The sequence below is a fragment of the Mus pahari genome, chromosome 10 (genome assembly GCF_900095145.1).
Source record: "Mus pahari chromosome 10, PAHARI_EIJ_v1.1, whole genome shotgun sequence".
Classification (NCBI taxonomy): Eukaryota; Metazoa; Chordata; class Mammalia; order Rodentia; family Muridae; genus Mus; species Mus pahari.
Window position 1 is genome coordinate 116,560,051 of NC_034599.1, and position 19,343 is coordinate 116,579,393.

The following is a 19,343-nucleotide window of genomic DNA, read 5'->3' on the forward strand; positions in this document are numbered from 1 at the left end:
TATGATTTTAATCACTATAGGGATGATGTTAATTACAAAGGGCTTTAAGGAGGTAGTTAAATTAAAAAAGTACCAGTTGCCCTGGCATGAAATGGAGATTAAGGGACACAGAAGTATACACACAGGATGACCACATAAAGATGCTGCAATAAGGTAGCCATCTGCAAACCCAGGGAGGAGAAACCATCTCTGCCTGTATTTTGATCTTTGATATCCAGCCTCCTGAATAGTATTAAGTTACATGTTCATAGTTTAATTCATTCAACCTATGGTCTCTAGCTATGCAGCCTGAGCTAACTAACGCAATTGCCCAAGCCAAAGTTTGGCCTAAGTTAAGATGTTGAATCAGGGCACCACACACACTTCCCTGGAACTTTCTTACACAGCACTTCCCTGACTGTTTCCCGAGCACTGTTACTTTTCAAGAGCCATTCTACTATGAACACTGTTCTGAGGCATCTTCCCTCAGCAGAGACAGCCAATCCTGGTTCTGGTATTTTATTTTCCTGGTCCTTTGACAAGACAGCAAAAGGGATAGGCACTTAATGAGTACTTCAGAAATAGCAGTGACATCTACTCACTGTTCAGCCATATTTGGATCCATTGAATCAGTTTCGGTGGGTGTTTCAGGCAAGGATGAGCCAGATTCTTGGATCTGGCACAGTTCTTCATCAGTGATGATGTCAAACACTGCATCATCTGGTGGTCTGCAGACTGGGTTTGTTCCTGCATGGTAGAGGCAAAATGGGAGAGAAAAAGTTATATGTACCCATTATGCATAGAACCAGGGATAATATAGGAAATGAAGTGTGCTGCTATGGAGAACAAGCTGATAGAATACATTGTAATTGGTCTCTTAACTAATTGCTATTCTATGTAGGTATGAGAGAAAGACTACTGGGACATCCCAGGAAAACAGGGAATACAGAAGGTTTTGAATATATAGCCTCAAGACCTCTCTTAAATGCCAGGTATTAGTTTCAACTACTTCTACACCATCCAGGACCCTATTTAGAAGGGAAAACAATCTATCAAAACTATATCAGGAAAGAAAGAAAGAAAGAAAGAAAGAAAGAAAGAAAGAAAGAAAGAAAGAAAGAAAGAAAGAAAGAACACTAATCCAACAAGACCTTGCTCTATAAGACACAGGCAGGAATAATTTGAAGCAGATTACCTGACTTCCATCCTCTCCCCCTTCTAGTTCACTGTTGAGTAGAACAGAACCTCTCTCTATCCAAGGAACTGCAGGAGGCACTGGGTCTTGTGTTTGACCTTGACCACTCAATAGGCAGGACACCATGCCAGTCACCTACCCATAAACATGTATCGTGGAAATGTAGCTGAGGTAGCAGCAGTGGAGGAGGAGGAAGAAGCAGAGGAGGAAGAGGAGGAGGAAGAAGAGAAGGAGGAAGGGGGGAAGAAGAAGAAAGGAGGAGGAAGAGGAGGAGAAGGAGGAGGAGGAGGAGGAGGAGGAGGAGGAGAAGGAGAAAAGAGCAGACAAGAAATGATAGAAATCAAAAGAAGCAACTTCAGCACCCTACACAGCGTCACTTTGTCATTGCTGAATTCCTATGAGTGAGATAGAGCAAGGGATTTTAGGCTACTTAGTAAGAACAGTTTAGCTGTCTTTTGCTTTACAGGTAGTATTTTTCCTCCCAAGTTTCTGTAACAGAACTAGAAGAACAACATGATAATAAGGACTTATTACACTTCTGAATCTGTCTTCTGAGGCTGACAAAGCAATGGGAAAGGGCAAGAGAGATAAAAAAAAAAAAAACCAAAAAAAAAAAAAAAAACCAAAATACAGAATTTTCATCAAGAGAATAAAAAAGACCTAGGGAAATGGAAGCTATACCAAGTTCATGGATTGAAATGGTCAATACCTTATTAAGATACCAAATCTCTCCAAACTGATCTCCAGATCCAATCCAATGAAATCCCAATGAAAACCTTATCATGATTTAGTTTAGAAACTAAGGAACTCATTCTAAAATTTCTTCATTTAATAAAGAACAAAATTGGAGGGCTTCTTCTTTTTTTTTTTTTGTATGATACACTAAGAATCTATTGCAACCATCTGGATACATGTATTTAATACCATTAGAAGGCAGAAGTAGGTGGATCTCTGTGAGTCTAGCTGGTCTATACAGTGAGTTCCAGAATAACCAAGGATACATAAAGAAATCAATTCTATCTCAAGCAAGCAAATATACCAAAAACCAACCAACCAACCAACTAACCAATCAACCACCACCACCACCACCACCACAAACAATAATAGCCAATCTATGGTAACAACAACATCCAATATATGGTAACCACAATCACAACCACAATCACAACAACAACAACAACATCCAATCTATGGTAATCATACAGTAAGAAATTGGTGGGAAAAAAAAATCACACAGAAGATGGTAATGGAACAAAGTCTAGATACAGATCCAAATATATGAGGCCAGGTTTCTTGTTGTTGCTGTTTTTCATTTTTGTTTTCAATTGGCTTTTGACAAATATACAAAACTCTGTGTGCCTGTGTGTGTAGCGGTGGAGGTGGGGGTGGGGCACTGGAGATTCAATCTAGTGCTTTGTGCATGCTAAGAAATCGCTCTACTTTTGAGCCACACCTCCAGCTCCAATAGAAAGGCAATTCTGAGGGGAAAAATAGACTTTAAGTAGTATTGGAATCTTTGGCCAAAAATGCAAGAAAATCCAAAACTACCCAACACTCAATGTATATATTACCACCATTCCTCAACTGAACTCAACACACACACATACTAATAAACACTAGAAGAATCCAGGTGTGGTGGCACACACCTTTATTTTTTTATTTTTATTTTTTTTTGGTTTTTTGAGACAGGGTTTCTCTGTATAGCCCTGGCTGTCCTGGAACTCACTTTGTAGACCAGGCTGGCCTCGAACTCAGAAATCCGCCTGCCTCTGCCTCCCGAGTGCTGGGATTAAAGGCGTGCGCCACCATGCCCGGCGGCACACACCTTTAATCTTAACAATCAGGGAGCAGAGACAGGCAGATTCTTGAGTGTGAGTCTAGCCCAGTCTACATAAAATTTCAAAGTGAGCCCCTATCGCAAACAAACTACCCAACCAACCCCAAAACCCTAAACTCAAAACTTTTAGAAGAAAAAAGAAGTTCTGAATACAGGGTTAAGCAAAGTTGGATACACATTTAAAAAACAAAAAACAAAAAACAAAAAACAAAAAAAAAACCCTTGATACATAAAACATGATAAATTTGGCTTTATCAAAACTACAACTTCTCTTAAAAAAGAAAATTAAAAGACAAGCTTTAAATTGGGAAAAAACATTTATAAAACATATCTGATAAAGAATTCATATTCAGACTATGTAGAGGACTTGCAAGCTTCAGTTTTTAAAAGACTGAGAAAAGATTTGAAGCCATCCCAGAGTGTCAAAGCCTACTGATTCACTTAAACAAGAGAGGAACAGGATTCTGAAGGCTTCTTAGCTTGCATCCAGGCTATCAAAGGAGAGTTCACAAGGACTATATGCAGTCAGCAGTGATGCCTGAACAGGGAAAACCCATCTCTGCCACCTCTGCCATCTCTGCTCTGCCTCCTTAAGGTCCAATGTCCAGTAGGCAGCCTGGTCACCTTTTAAGGTGATTTGAATTCAGGAGTAGCGGGACTCAAACCCTGAGTCTTTTTCTTGGCTGAGTTGGAGGACACAAACAATATATTTTTCTTGGTCATTAGGAGAAAGAGAAAAAGATATTGACCACTAAATGTATAATTGAGGGTCTTAGGGTCACCACAGGACAGATAATGAATATTATGAAAGAGTCCCTGGAGGACAGACTCCTCAATGTATGGGCTATATTCCACTGGTAATATATGTATATGTGTATATACATATATACATATGTCTGTCTGTCTATCTATCTATCTATCTATCTACACACACACACACACACACACACACATACTTCATACTAAATCACAATCATGTCAGGAAAAAGTTGCTCCCTTATCAACCCCAGTAATCTAATAAAGTTTTAGGTTGGTGGTAGTATATATTTAGCATCTCTTAGGCACCTAAGTTTGGGAAACACTGAATAAAGCTTGCTCAAGTTAATTGGTCATAGTAAGTGACATCTATGAAATCCGGAGGCAGGGGCCTGACCTTGGCTTCCTATGGACTGGGGACCTGCTTCAGCTGGGCTAGGCACTCCCTGGCTAGTGCCTGAACCACTGCTGTCAGGGGATTCAGAGCCTTCACCGAACTTCTGGAAGCAGGCTCGGCAGCAGCGTTCCTTCTTGCCACTGGACTTAGTCACAACATAGTTATTACAGCAGTAGTAACAGAAGATGCGGCCACATATCCTGGGAATGAAACAAACACAGGCTGTGAGAATGATACACAATGGATTGCTTGAGATCTGCTAAGCACCAGAACAGGTCTCTGTGTTGAGCTCCTGTCAGCCCACAACTCTTCAAACCTAGCTCTGCCTCCAATGTAAAGTGTGCTGTAAGCTGTTTTACAAGATTCCAACAAAACTATCATGGTGAGCATAGTCGAGAATAGTTTACTTCTTTAGGTCCTGAAGGCAGGGAGAAAAGGTATGACTGACATCAGGCTACAGGTGTGTATTCCATATTTATTATGGGGAGGGCTAAGTCTCTAAAAGCATATCCAACTCCCAATCTGCCCTTTCTCCTTATCTATCCTTCCTAGACCCTGAGGGATCTGTGCTCTCTGTCACCATCAGTATTGGCTCGAGGATAGCTAAAGAGTCGCTGGTCTCCAAGTATATCACATACCCGTGAGTTCCCTTAACTCCACTCACATTTCCTTTCAGGGGGCCTTGAGCGTCCAGCTAGGATCCCAACTAATACATACTCTTCTTCTGCTTCTCTTGGTAAACAAGCAAAGTGCTTTTCCTAGATAGGTAGCTAGGGTACCCACACTTATCTCAGATCCCTCACCCAGAGCCATCTGTCCTGATTCCAGTCTGGTGAGTTGCTTGCTGCTAACCTGCAGTGGTGCCGCCGCACTATCCAGCTGAACTCCCGCTTGCAGTCAAGGCAGTGGTTGACTTCCATGTCCCCAAGACATTTCTCTTCAGCACTGAGCTTCTGCTGGAATTCCAGTGCATCGGACTTTTGCCAGAGAGCATCTTTGTCCCTGTAATAATCTTATATTTTAAGAATCCACAGAAGCAGAGAATAACCCCTGCTTCATTTCAGAAAGCTGATATCAAATGTTCCAAGCCATGAAAGCTAAATCACTTTCCTTGTAAATGCCCTCTTCCCAACTTGAGGCTTCCAAAAACATAGGCTCTCTGATGTGGCCTCTAAAGGTACCCCAACACATTGACTGTTTGACCCGATGTAGGTGAGAGCATGTAAGAGACACATGATATATATAGAAAGCTGGGTTAACAGCAATGAACTATTAGCGCTGATATATCACTTGGGTATCTAGGGTATCTTAATGCTAAAGCAAGCCCCTAAGTTGATAATAGGCTATGAGTGTGCAGGCAATACACAACTTGCCTGTACGTATGTCTGTGTACCATGCAACAAGCAATTTGCCTGAATATATGTCTGTGTATTATGTGTGTTTAGTTCCTGTGATGTGTGAAGAGGGTATCAGATCCCCTATGATAATAGTTAAAAATAGTTGCGAGCTGCCTTGTGGGTGCTGAAATTGAATCCGTGTCCTCTAGAAGTGGTTAAGGGTAAGGGCTAGGAACACAGAGATAGCTGGCTTTTTTCAAGGATATGTAAATTGTTAGAAGACAGGCAGACTCATCCTCTGGACCAGCTTATTCTTCCAGCTGGTCTATAGCATCTGACCTCTAAGTTTCTGGAAGCCAGATTACTTGTATCCTGGAATGTGAGAAGCTATTTGGTTTCTCTATCACATTCCTCAAAAAGACACCTGGAATTCTAATGAGTGAGTACATCTAGGCACAGCACATTCATGACTGCGCCACCACAAATGAAAGTGAGTCAGATCTTTTCTGCCTCGGGCTTTATCAAGTTTTCATTTTTCATTCAGTTTTCAAGGTGTAGTTGTGTAAGACCTATTGTCTTGAAAGCTGGGTGTGGCAGCATATTTAATCCCAGCACTTGGAAGGCATAGGCAGGTAGAGCTCTGTGAATTTGAAGCCAGCCTCATCTATATAGCAAGCCTCAGGTCAGTCACGGCTATATAGTAAGACCTGTTTCAAAATAAAACACAGCAAAACAAAGCAAAAAGTGTTTTTGTCTTGGAAGGTTTGTTATGGAGTGTTCATATGTGAAACTTTGAGTTTGAAATAACTCCTCATATGTTTGATATCTTGGCCTCCAAAACTAGTGGTGCTATTTGAGGAGGCTATGGAACTTCTGGTATGGAAGGCATAGCTGGTGAAGGTGGGTCACTGGGAGTCTCTGCTTCTCCATCTGCTAAGACATGCAGTATTACTACCACTTAAGTTTCTACTGCCATGAACTGAACCAATCCCATTGTCATGTCTTACCTGTCAGGACTGCCTGAAACTAACTGAACATTGAGCCACAACATGCCATGTATTTGTCACAGAAGGAAGAAGGGAGGGAGGGCGGGTGAGTGGGAGGGACAGACAGAGGGAGAGAGGAAGGAAGGGATAGAGGGAAGGAAGAGTGGCTACAGTATGTTATCTTGCAGATTTGATTCCTTTAAGAAAAAGTTAAAAGTTGTGAATGACTTGCAACCATTTAACAATCAGAATATGTCGTATAAATTATAGCTTTCCAATCTCTCTTGGCAAGTAAGGCACTATACAGTGGCTACGCTTGAGTGGCAAGAGTGGAACATGCTGGGTCCCTCAGAGCCCCTTCTAGTTTTGTTCCCACATGGACACTGCTGCTGGGTCCCTCTAGGTAGCCCTAATCAAAAGAAAGTGAGACAACAAAAGAGAAGAAGTCTTACTGGAAACAGGCAAAAATAAGGAAATGGCCAGTTACTAAATGCCATTTTATTATCATTTTTAGCCAGGCACCCAGAGTTTGAACATAATCCTGCATCCAAACAAAAAACACAAACCCAAATGAACACTGGTGTGACCAGCCTTCAAGACTGCCAAAGTCTGTAGGATCCTGCAGACATATGGTTCTTTGATAGCCTACCATTGGGCAGAACTTGAGGAGAAGGGCCCATTTCCACTGAACTGTCATTTCCATAATTTTTTTTTTTTTTTTTTGGTTTTTCGAGACAGGGTTTCTTTGTATAGCCCTGGCTGTCCTGGAACTCACTTTGTAAACCAGGCTGGCCTCGAACTCAGAAATCTGCCTGCCTCTGCCTCCCGAGTGCTGGGATTAAAGGCGTGTGCCACCATGCCCGGCTCATAAATTTTTAAAAAGAAAAGCCAATCTTGGACAGGGTCCCCAGCTGACCCCACTCACCTCAGCAGCTCTATCAGCCGCTCCTCAAGGTATTTCTTGGTTCTGTTCAGGTCATCGAGGTCTGCAAGCATCTTCTGGTCATTCCTTTCCCTGTTTGTCACCTCTTGGCAGAGTTTGTTGTAATATTCTTGAATTTTTGATGTAGCCTTTTCAAGTTCCTTCTGTGTTCTGGGAGGAGAGAAATAGTTTTTCCTGGTTAGCTCTGATATTCAGCTTCCTAGAATTTCTGGGTTCTCTTGGCCTTCAATGAAAGGTCCTAAGGTGCCTTCTTAGCTTTTTCCTCTCTTGGTGAGGCATGATCTGCTTACCGTGAGTTATGCATTACCCCAAATCTGAGACTCTCTCTACCTCCCCTTCAAACATGAAGGGGTAATTCTGGGATGGTAGAGATACTCCAGGATGCTAACATACTCAAAGTGAGTGGGACATAGCACTTCTGTAAGGGTTCCTGGACAGGATCTTTGGGATATTGGGAAGAGCCAGATGGAAAGAGACTTATGAAGCAGTGATGGAGGATAAGCAGGAGAGAAGAGTCAGGACATAAAAGAGGTGTGGTCTCTCAGAAGTGGTTACAAAAAGGGACCGTGTCTCTGCTGTTTTGGGGACTTTCTGCCTTGGGGAGGGTGCTGGGGCTCTTAGCAGTAAGTCTTCCACTCTCCTGAACCAGGCAGGGAGGCCTGGTGGCGCTATATGAGTAGCTGAGGGACTGCCTGAGAAACAGGGTAGCAGCCTTATACTCTACAGATGTCTCCATGTCTTTATTACTGAACCCCAGGCTAGGCTCCCCAAAAGCTCCTGCAAAAATGTGTGCCTTGCTGAAGGTAAAAAGCTGACCCAGATGAAAAGCACCCTGTCCCCTGTGGACTATTGCAGAAGATGGCCATCTTTTCGGCGGCAAGCTTCTGGCTCCTGTGTTTTCTGGTGGCATGACTTTTGCAGGACTTCCTCATCTAGTGCAAGTGGCTGATTTTCTAAAATGAGTAAACCTACCCACTCCCTGAAACTACCAGCAGCTGTATGGGTGTCCCAGTGACTGACCTTTCTAGGCTGGTTCGAAGCATAGTGCTTTCTTCATCTTTGTGCAACAAGGAGGCCTGGCACTCTGCAAGGTGGCTACTGGTGCAATTCAGCTTCTCCTCCATGGCTGCCTTGGTGATCTAGAATAGGACATCAGGGGAAAACACAAAGCTTAAAGTTTACCCTCCGTGGAGGAAGAGATCGGTATGCTATTCACACTGCCTGGCAAGGCCTCTTTGTGCTGAAGCTCATGAGGCCAGAAACCTTTGTTATATATTGGCGAGGCATGACCTCCTCTACAGTGGGGTGCTGGAGTGCAGGTGGCACGGTGGTTACTGGTGGGACAAGTGCCATTTATTGACACTAGAGAATGCCATCAGATGTGACTAAGAACAATTTCCTTTTAGCCCAAAGTCCAGGGAATGGAAGGGCATTATGGCATTGACTTGTGATATTGTCTAAATCAATGACTGTCTTAGTTTGACAACTGACAGCGTTGTGAGAAACATCTTTCCTTGATAGCACACCTGCCAGGCTCACCTCCAGTTCCTGCACAGCCTCCTTAGTCATTTGCAGCTGTTGGCCTTGTTCTTCTAGCTGGGCCCTGAGGCTCCCACACTCTTCATTGGCTGTCTGGAAAGGATAAGAAAGGCGTCATGAGAGAGGGGTTCTTGCTCTGAGACTCCTTCACTTTTATCACCCAAATGGTTTCTAAAACTAAGACTGCACTGTTTCTTAAAACAAGTGTCCCAACAAGTTTTTTCCTCTACTGGTAACAAAATACTTGCAAGTTTACTAGGAAAAGAGGCTCAGCTTGTTCCTCAAACAATTTCTGCAAGTGGAATAGTGGCCCATGAGCCTCATGGGGTCGGGAGGGCACGTTTAGGAAAGGGTAGGAGAGCATGTAGAGTAGGCTGAAAGCAGAGGCTTGACCTACTAGTGATACACACTAGAAATCAAAGTAGTGTGGTTGTTTATATTCTCATTTTTCATTCTTTAGCCCCTTTTCTTCATGAAGTATCCAAGGCTCATGGTCTACTAGGGCTTCACAGATTTGTCTGCTTTAAGGGTCTTGCTTTTCTAAACTGAGCCAGTTCCCTACACCCTGAAAGCCATCAGAGAAGCTGATTGTTATAGTAAGAACCAGAGCCAGGATTCAAGAGCTGTCACAGACTGGTGACCCTATGGAAGGTGGAGCTCCAAAAGAAAAGGCAGAGCTAAAGGCTGAAACTTATGTGTGGAATGGGCTGTACACAAACACACAACAGGGGAAGCAGCAGCAGACTATGTGTACTCTTTGAGCTACTATTGCCTTGTGGGGATTTGCAAATGGGCTATTAGATCCGCTGAGAATTCAAAAGAAACCACAAAACTGAATTTGTGCATATCCTGCTCTGTCACTACTGACTTCTAATTTTAAAAAAGTTCTGTGAGGGCCAACATATGCCACAGCCTAAGTGGAGGATCCATGAGAAGGCACTGCTGCCCATGCTCTGCCTCATGTATTTGTGTAAAGAAATGTGAGCTACTACAATTGAATGGAACTAGGGTACTCTTTGGTTTTTGCCTTTTCTTGCTGCAGGGCCATCTAATTATGTTGCCACAAGGTATACCTAGAGAGATGGCTAAAGCTGAACTTACCTTTAATCTGTTCTGGTGGTCCATAATCTCAGCACTTAGTTGGAACTTGAGGGCATCTTGTTCCTGGTGTGCAGTCTCTTGGAGGCTCTGGGCCAGCTGCTCAGCCTGGGCCAGCTGTGCCTGCAGACCAGAGAATGAACTGGCTGCCTCCTCAGCTGCCTTCACCTTTTCCTGCAACCTCTCCTTCTCTTGCTGAAGTTGCATCACTTGGAGCTCCAAGCCCTTTCGTTCCTGTAGTGCTGCTTCTTTGGAGTCCTGGAGCTCCTGGGCTAAGCTGGCCAGGGCCCCCTCCATCCGATCCTTCTCAGCTGTCAGTGCACAGACCTGTATGCCAAGCTCAGCTGTGTCTGTGTTGGCTCGGTGCAGCTGGTCCTGTAGCTCTGCATGTTCCAGGTGGGCTCCTTCAGAGCTGCACCTCACCTGTGACAGCTCTGCCTTCAGGGCTTGTAGCTCTTGTTCCTGCTTCTGGGCCTTGTAGATGCTCTCCTCCTGTAGTATCCCCTCTCTCTCTGAGCACTGAAGCAGCTCCTGAACATGGGCCCTGTTGAGGGCTTCATTCTGCTCTTTCAGTTGTTGCACTAGGGTCTTGTGCTCCCTTAGAACTGTCTCAGCCACACCCAGCTGGCTCTGTAACTTGTCTCGATCACCTAGGGCCACCTGGAGCTTGGCCTGGAGGTCCACCACCTCATTCTGTAACCGCTGGGCTTCCCCCTGGTGAATTTCCAGCTGTGCTTGAGACAGGGCCAGTTGGTCAGAGTTGACTTGGGGCAGGCTGAGTCCCTGTTGGCCTTTTTCTGCAGAGAGGACCTCAATCAGCTGAATCTGCTGCTGGCACTGGTTCTCAAGAGCTTTGAGCTCCTGGGCCTGGGCCTCTGTCTGAAGCCGGCACTGATCTGCCTCTTCCTGCAGCCTCTGGCACTCACTCTCCTTACTCTGCAGGGCAGCCTCCTTCTCTGCCACCTGGGCTTTCATAGTCTCTTTGGCTTTCCTCACAGCCAGGAGGCTTGCTTCCATCTGGTTTCCCAGGTGCCGGATGCTAGCCTGCTCAGCTTCCAGGGAGGCTAAAGAGCCCTGGATTGCTGCCTCTCGCTGCTGCAGTGCCTTATAGTCAGTTTGCAAGGCCTGCAGTTTGCCTTCTAGGAGCTGGTTGCGGACAGCCATGTTCTGCAGCTCCTTCTGTAGCTCCTGGTTGACCTTTTGCAACTCCTCCTGGTCTGCCTCTGACACTGTGGTATTGTTTACCTGTTCTTCCTGGAGGCACTGCTGCCCCTTTTCTGGCATCTCCCTAGACTGTGGTGGGACAAAGCTCAAGGAAGCCACAGCCTCTTTACTCTTACTTGTCCCATGTGCCTCAGCTAGCTGCTCTAGTGTGCTTACTTTCTGGCTGAGGTGGTCTCTGTCCTGCATGAGCTGCTTCTTCTGCTCCTCCAGGTCACTTACAAGCTGACTCACCTGTCCTAGTTGGGTCTCTAGGAGCTGCAGCTGCCATGTCAGAGACTTGGCTTCCTGCTCCAGTAGCTGCTTTTCTTCTCGATGCTGCTTTTCCTGCTGCCTGGCTTCAGTCAGCTCCTCCTCCACAGAGCTCAAGTGGGCCAGGGATTCCTGAAGCTGTCGTCGGAGCTGAGCTGACTCTTGCTTCTTTCCAGACAGCTCTTCCTGAAGTGGGACCATATCCTTCACTAAATGTTCTAGGCTAGCCCGGGCCTCCTCCTTCAGCCGTAGTTCCTTGGCCATTTGCTCTAGCTTGATACTCTGCTGCCTGTTTAGCTCCTGGGCCTTGGTGTTCTCTCCTTCTAGGGCTTGAAGTTTTCCCTTCAGCTCCTGGAACTTCAGCGCCAGTTCAGTAGGAACTGGCTCTTGATGAAGCTTTGTGTTTGGAGGCAGATTTTCCCTTTTCTCTGCCCTAGCGAGGCATTCTGAAAGACTGGCCAGAAGCTGGTTCTTCCTACCCAAGGACTCTCTTATAGCATCAAGCTCCTTTGCCATGTTCTCAAGCTGCAAGGCTGAGTGGCTGTACTCTTTCTTGTCTACATTTAGCTCCAGGGCCTGCAGACAAGTTTGTAGCTTCTTCACTGTGGCCTGGGTGACTTTCCCTTGCTTGTGGAGCTCTGCTACCAGGTTCACAAGGCCAATGCTATCCTCGACTGCAAGGTACCCCATCTCCTTCTCTACCTGAAGCTGTCCCCCTTGCCTGCTGATCATCATTCGAAGTTCTTGATTCTCCCTGTCTAGCTGCTGTACATGTTCTTGTAGCTGTTTCTCCCGAACCTCCAATTGGTCCAGCTCCAGCCGCATCTCATCGAAGCTTTCTAGTGCTTCATTGTTTAGAGAACTATTCAGGTCAAGACTGGAGGCCATCTCCTGAGTCTACAAGGAAGTAAAAGACAGGATCTTGAAATGATGTTGTCCAGCTATTTGGATACTTTTTTTGTATTCAATGAAAGTAGGATAAAAACAAAGGAATTACCTAACCTAAGGAAAATTTTTAGAGCTAGTCCAAGGACCAGAGCACCTATGTTCAAAGCACCTGACAAAAGGTCAGAGCACATTCATTGTCCCACAAACCCTACTGATAAGCAGACTCACATCTCTATCTAGCCTCCATCAGCTTTATGAGTTTAAAGGATATTGGCTCTTACAGAATCTAAACTCAGTTACCCTAAAATTTTGGTTAACCCACTGTATTATACTCACAGCACCACGGCATGATAAAAATCACAAAATGAGGCCAAAGAGTAGTCTTTTATATTTTTAATGTTCTTTAGATATAATGAGTATTTTTGTACTGCAAATAAACTATTATATAGTTATAATAGGTTCACATTTCTAAAAAAGTTAGGATTTCCTGATCCATTGTTCTTAAGCACTCTTTCACTTGCTCCTCTACTTAGGACCAGGAAGATTTTATTAATCCCACTTATAGAAGAAAGAGTTGAAGCTTCAAAGTTAGGTAATTTCCCCTTAGTTGGATACAGTAGGTGACAGGGTCAATTCAAACCTCAGCGCTAAACTACACCCTGTAAGATACTTTAAATATTTTAAGAGTTCAGTTTTAAAAGGATCTCAATTTTATCTGGCTGTAAAAAAATCTAAATTCCAGGACATAAAGGATTTGGTTTGAGGGGTTATATTACTCTAGAACAACAAGTGCTTGAGAAGATTACCTGGTCACCCTACTAATCCCAGCCTTCCTGACATTACCTGCAAGTAGTTGCTCACTAAACTACTCATGCTGGAGCTTCGGCTGGGGGGTTTCCACATGTAAGCAGATGGGCTGGTGGCTAGCGTCCTCCTGTGGGGCCACAGAACAGACACACTTGTATTCAGATAAACAAACACAGGTACATACATATACGCAAACATACACATAGGCAGTGGTGTTGATAGTTACTAGGTGTACTGGCTGGTTTTGTGTGTCAACACAAGCTAGAGTCATGAGAAAGAAAGGAATCTCAGTTGAGGAAATGTCTCCATCAGATCCAGTTGTAAGGCATTTTCTCAATTAGTGATCAATAGGGGAGGGCTTAGTCCACTCTGGGTGGTGCCATCTCTGGGCTCTTAGTCCTGGGTTCTATAAGAAAGCCATGTGAAGCAAGCCATTAAGTACCATTACTTCATGGCTTCTGGTTCAGCTTTCAACTCTAGGTTCCTTCCCTGTTTTAAGTTTCTGTACTAATTTCCTTTAATAAAGAACAGGAATATGGGAGTATAGGCCTTCCATATTGGAAGATGGTCCTTAAAGTGGTGGAACAGACAGATAGTGGAACCTTTAAGAAGTATGGCTAATATAAGTCCTTAGATCAACTTGGGATTGTGCAGTTGGAAGACACGATGGGACTCTAACCTCTGGCTTACTACTTTGGACATGTGATCTCTTACTACTGCATAGAATACACCCCATCTCCATTCCACATTCTACCTATTCTGAAATGATAGTCTAAGGGCTCTCTTGCCAGAGGCTGGACCATGTTACTTAGGCCTTCAGCCTCTAAAACTATGAGATAAACATCTCCCTTTTAACTTTCCTGAAAGGAAGAGTTTCAGACTCTTTTTAAATTTAAAGATTTATTTTTATGTGTGATGTATGTATGGGGGTATGTGGAGGCCAGAAGAGGATGAAGGATGGAGAAAGGAAGGAAACTCTTGGTACATTATCACTGTGAAAACATGGAACTAGCCTAACTCCACCAGAGGGTGTCACGCCCGGTTATGGTTAAATATGTAGTAGAATATTCTACATTGTGGGTCTGCTAGGCTGTGAACATTTTGAGCTTGTGAAATATATGGTCTATATCACAACTACTCCTGCATGAAAGCTGCCATAGAATAGGTAAAGATATGGATGGGCAAAGTTGCTTTGCATACTGCTATGGCTTGCTTCTACCTCAAAGCCATAGAACTACAAGTGTATGCACAAGTAAAACTAAACAATGTGAAATAAAAAGGCAAGTATGAAATAATAGTTTTCTTATGATGTACAACATTTTGAAAATATATACTACATAGAACATATACATTATCATAAAATATTTATGGATAAATGTACATATAGTAGAAAAAAAGCCTTGCTATTAATATGCATCAACCGTGGTGCTGTGTTTACTTCTGGAAATAAAGGAGAATGACAGCAGTAGAGTGGGGCCTTAGTTATATCTACTATATTTAAAAGAATATATCAGACAGAAGAAAGAAACCCCACAAGTATCAGCCTGAAAGGTCTCCCATTGAACAAATATGGGCAAGTTAAGCTACCAAATAATGATAGACTGTAAGCTACTGAGTAACAACAAAACAAGCCCCTCAAACAAAAACAAACAAAAATCCAACACTAACCAAAAAGTCCAAGAATAAACGGGAAGGAAAAAAAAATAGTTGTGAAGCTATGTATAATTTTCTGAGCAAGCAAAATGGCTGTGCAGATGTCTTCAAAAGGCTGAGCATCCCTTCCCTCCACTTCTAAGAGAAAGCAGTTCCCCAAAGTACCTGGCAAATGTTGGCCAGGCGGCATCCAAGTCATAGCCTCTTGATGCTAGATCAAACTGAACCTCAGTCAGCTCATATAGTTGACCCACAATGTCAGAGCTCAGCTTTGGCTTCAGGAAGGGGCTTCTTGCATAATACCAGTCACTGCAGAAAACAAAATACTATGTGAACTGAATAGGATAAGCAAAGAATGAATCTACTAAAGACTGTCCTGTGTGGTTCTGCTTTATCAAATCCAGTGACTCATGTTACTAAATCAAAAACCAAGCAAATCATTTGATCTTTTACTGCCAGACCATGGGTTCTCAATAAACATTCTTTACTTCAAAGAAACTGTTACAATGATCTGGATGCTTACTATTTATATAATATCTGTTTTCTTCCAAAGGATTTGAGATATTCAAATCTCTGTGACTCGCCAGGAAAGGGAAACTGCAGAAGACAGGACACTTCCTTTTGAGAAGATAACCTCAGCTTTCACAGAATGCAATGTGACACACTGGGCTCATTTCTCATTTCTATTCAGACATTAAATTAACAGCCAAAGAACAAATGTCTATCGAGAAATGTATGCACATTTATTCATTTGACATGAAGCAGTAATAAATTAAAAAGATAGCACTGATGAGTTAAAAGAACTACCTGGCTGATATTTGTGGTCTGTGATACTGAACTACTTATGGCAGTCTTTACCAAATACCTAGAGCAATATACTCTTCAAATCAAATGTACAAATATTTTTTTTTAACTCACAAGCCTGTCACATGTATAAGAACTATTCCTTTATGTAAGTCAACCTTAAAGGTGACAAAATAAAGCTAAAGATTTTGCCTGTTGGTTTTAAATTCAAAAGCGCTTTCTTTCATTAACTCAAATATCTAGAGAGAAGCAGAGTAGAACTAGAAAAGGAATGCTGGGCAAGCCAAGGTGTGTGGCCTCGTGGCCCCAGATCTACATCTTTATCTGATGCCCCCTTACCTTCATCTACTCAGGCCCACCTCTCTCCTTCCTTTACTGTTTCCTGGTGAGGCCATCACACTTAAGAGATACAAAGGCTGACATGTGGACAGCCTAGACTCACAGCAATTGCTCTTCAGTCTCCAAGGAGCCCTGATATGCTGATGGGTACTGACTCTGTGATAGGTGGAGGCTTAGGATAAGTGAAGGAAAACTCGACAGGTAATTCTTCTGGGAGGAAAGGAACACTGGCCCCAGTGAGCTACTACCCACCAGGGAAAGACACACGGCATCAGGAGTTAAGGGATCTGGCTCTAAGCTCTAGTATCACAGTTGAGCACATGAGAGAACTAAAGATAGTCGTCCCTTCTTCCTCACTTTTGCCTACATGTTCATAGACAGGTAAGAAGTACAAAGAATAATGGATGTAGAAGGAAACTAGAGGCACCTGCCACTAACATTCTAGTTTGGCTGACATAATTTCTGTTTATCAGTTCTATAAGGTTAAGTCCAGCACAGACTTGCAATTACCTGGTTACTTTAGTGTTCATGAAACACTGCTGCAAAGTGTCTGCCAACCTCTGGTGTACCAAAGAGTAGCGAATGAAGGCTCTCCCTTTTCCCAGAGACGTTCGGAGCTGAAAACAGATTATATTGAGATAAGCACCTGCCTCATGGAGGATTAGCAAAGGCCACATACAGGACAAAACATGCCATTCAACCCTATTCTGACAGTAGCAGCCGTCATACCCCTCAAAGGATACAAAACATTTGGCATTGTCACTCTAGAGTGTAGCCTGAAGTGGGGCTGCTTATCCCAGGACATCTGAAAATAGCCTATAGCAAACAGGTGTTGAAAAGATATATCAAGGCGACTCAAACACCTGAATACTTGATGGAGTCACTCTTGCTCCTCTTTCCATCAGAATCTCTGAGTCAGACAGGAAACTCCTTGATTTAATCTGGAGTAAGGAGTGAAATCTGGAGGTAGCTGAATGGTTTCTCACATAGAAGCTACAGGAGAAAGGGATGTTAAGATTTTTCTGGTGCGCCGGGCGTGGTGGCACACGCCTTTAATCCCAGCACTTGGGAGGCAGAGGCAGGCGGATTTCTGAGTTCGAGGCCAGCCTGGTCTACAAAGTGAGTTCCAGGACAGCCAGGGCTACACAGAGAAACCCTGTCTCGAACCCCCCCCCCCCAAAAAAAAAAAAAAGATTTTCTGGTGCAGGTCTTAACATACTGGGGAGGGGGGGTTGGGGTAGGGCAGGCTCAGGGAGAGAGGCCTCAGAGGCCTCAGAGGAATGTATAGAAAGGGGAAGAACAGAAAAAACAGTGGAGTTGTATAAGGGGAGCTTTGCAAAGGTATTGCCAGATGAATAACAGCCTCTTTTTGTCTCTATTATTGAGATAAAGCCACCAACCTCCCCATGTATCTATCCATAATTTCCTAATTGGGATTGTTTCTTTTCAGATAAGCCAACTCATTGTTCATAATCAGTGTGCTGTGGATGAGAACAGCGCTTTTCATGAAGTCTTGTCACCTAGTAGATGCCATAACAAGTGTCCATAACTCTACAAGGACTATGATGACAAACCATAAAGGCATAAAGGGATCCATCTAAGGTTTAGTCACTTACAACACGTTGTTGGGCAGACACTGCAATGAGGCTACAATGCAGGGCCCTACTAGCTATGGGCACATGGCAGTCAAGACAAGTGGATTAAATAGAACTGCCATAGAAGACATGTGAGACAGGTTTGCAAATTAATCAGTCATAGAAGCTGCCAGGCATTCAAAACATTCTGACTTACCACAGATATCTGTTGATACAAGTAGACAAAGCAGGGCCAACACTCTCTTACCCCTTTAAAGGTCAAACGAGGTAGGAGAGGAATGACAGTAATTTAGTCACAAAAGGGTCTTACTATTCTCTGCTATCAAGATGCCCTGGATTCAGACAGGAAGTATGTGGCATACCACTAAGGCACTGATGATGCTGTAAACATCTCAGTGCAGTTAACACCTTTAACTCAGAAGTATTTATCTTCTTACTGATGACTCAAGGAAATAATGTAACATGAAGTGGTTCTAAAAGACACAAAACCTCATAACTACAGAATGCAGAAGACATTTCTCCATGTCCATATTGCACATAGTCATAATGGCTGAAGTGGAGGTGGGCAGCAGACTGACTTGATATAAAACACTATGTATGCTACCAAATAGTTATCTCAACAGATGCTTAGAAGACAAACAACCTTGAGGTCACACCCATGTCCAAATACTTTCTCCTCTGATACATGAGTTGAGAACAAAGTGCTCAGTGGGAACAACATTTGAGCAGCAAAGAACAGCTATGCAAGGTGCACATCCACATTCTCAAAAACTAAAGTAGTGATGGAATTTAATGAGACCTCTGCCCACAAAACCAATCTTGTCTGCAAGCTCCCAGAGCAGGAGTAAGTCATTATTCCTCTTACATGGCAATACAACTGTTTATATGGTAACATTTGCACTCATTAGTTGAAGAGATGATTATACAAAGGGAGCTAGCTACTTACTTAAAGGTATTTTAAAATGTCCTTTGGGAAAAGGATTATTTCCTATGTACTACAAATGAAATTAACTGTATATCCCTTAAAAAATTGTTTTAGATTTTGGGTCAGCTTTCATTTCCAGTTTTCTTAGCATCTAATCAGACCCATATAAACAACACTGAAAAGACATACAACAGCAGCACAGGCCAGGAGATCTTCAAGAAAAATGGGCTGCCTCTGTTTTAAAGTAGACCGCTGTGCTATGTGCCTGGAGCAGAGCTGGCCTCCACATACTTCAGGGAAACACAATCCTGAAAGATCCCATTTTGAGCCTCCAGAAGTGGCTTACTAGAGCATTCACATATCTTAGTCCAAATGGTTATCTCCTGCTCAAAAGGTGCTGCAGAGTCCTATAAAAACTTCTGACCTATTAAATTCACATTACACTTGAAGACCCAAAGGGTACCCGAGTACTAAGGTACTGAATATCCAGCAGTTTTCCCACTTAGTGACATTCCAAGACAGAGAACAGAGCTTTCATATATAATTAAACTTGGTCCCACAGGAAATTGTCACTAAAACCTGTGTGAACAAGCTGGAAGTCAGCACACAGCTTCCTTAACTTCTTTAATATTTGTCTGCATGGCCTCAAAGGTCTGAATGCTTTATGGGGAGAGGAGGAAAATAGCTGAAAAGTAGTCTCTTAGTAATCACTTCATGACCCTAGGAATGAAAACTAACTTACTGTAAGAGCTCACCTGTCCAAAGTCATAGACTGAAGGCTTCAGTGCTGAT

At 43.3% G+C, this 19,343-nt stretch overlaps 1 protein-coding gene across 1 annotated transcript in view; it reads right to left on the reverse strand.

Moving 5' to 3' along the window:
* The window catches only part of Fyco1 (FYVE and coiled-coil domain containing 1), a 61,590-nt gene that overhangs the window by 26,009 nt on the left and 16,238 nt on the right, over positions 1-19,343 (reverse strand). Inside the window, exons 5-14 of the mRNA XM_021206683.2 lie at positions 16,542-16,648; positions 15,054-15,197; positions 13,272-13,362; positions 10,071-12,437; positions 8,970-9,062; positions 8,451-8,569; positions 7,413-7,580; positions 5,017-5,166; positions 4,165-4,364; positions 582-726 (exon numbers count right to left, since the gene is read on the reverse strand). Of these exons, the coding sequence (XP_021062342.1) occupies positions 582-726; positions 4,165-4,364; positions 5,017-5,166; positions 7,413-7,580; positions 8,451-8,569; positions 8,970-9,062; positions 10,071-12,437; positions 13,272-13,362; positions 15,054-15,197; positions 16,542-16,648 (3,584 nt within the window). The remainder of the gene's footprint in view (positions 1-581; positions 727-4,164; positions 4,365-5,016; positions 5,167-7,412; positions 7,581-8,450; positions 8,570-8,969; positions 9,063-10,070; positions 12,438-13,271; positions 13,363-15,053; positions 15,198-16,541; positions 16,649-19,343) is intronic.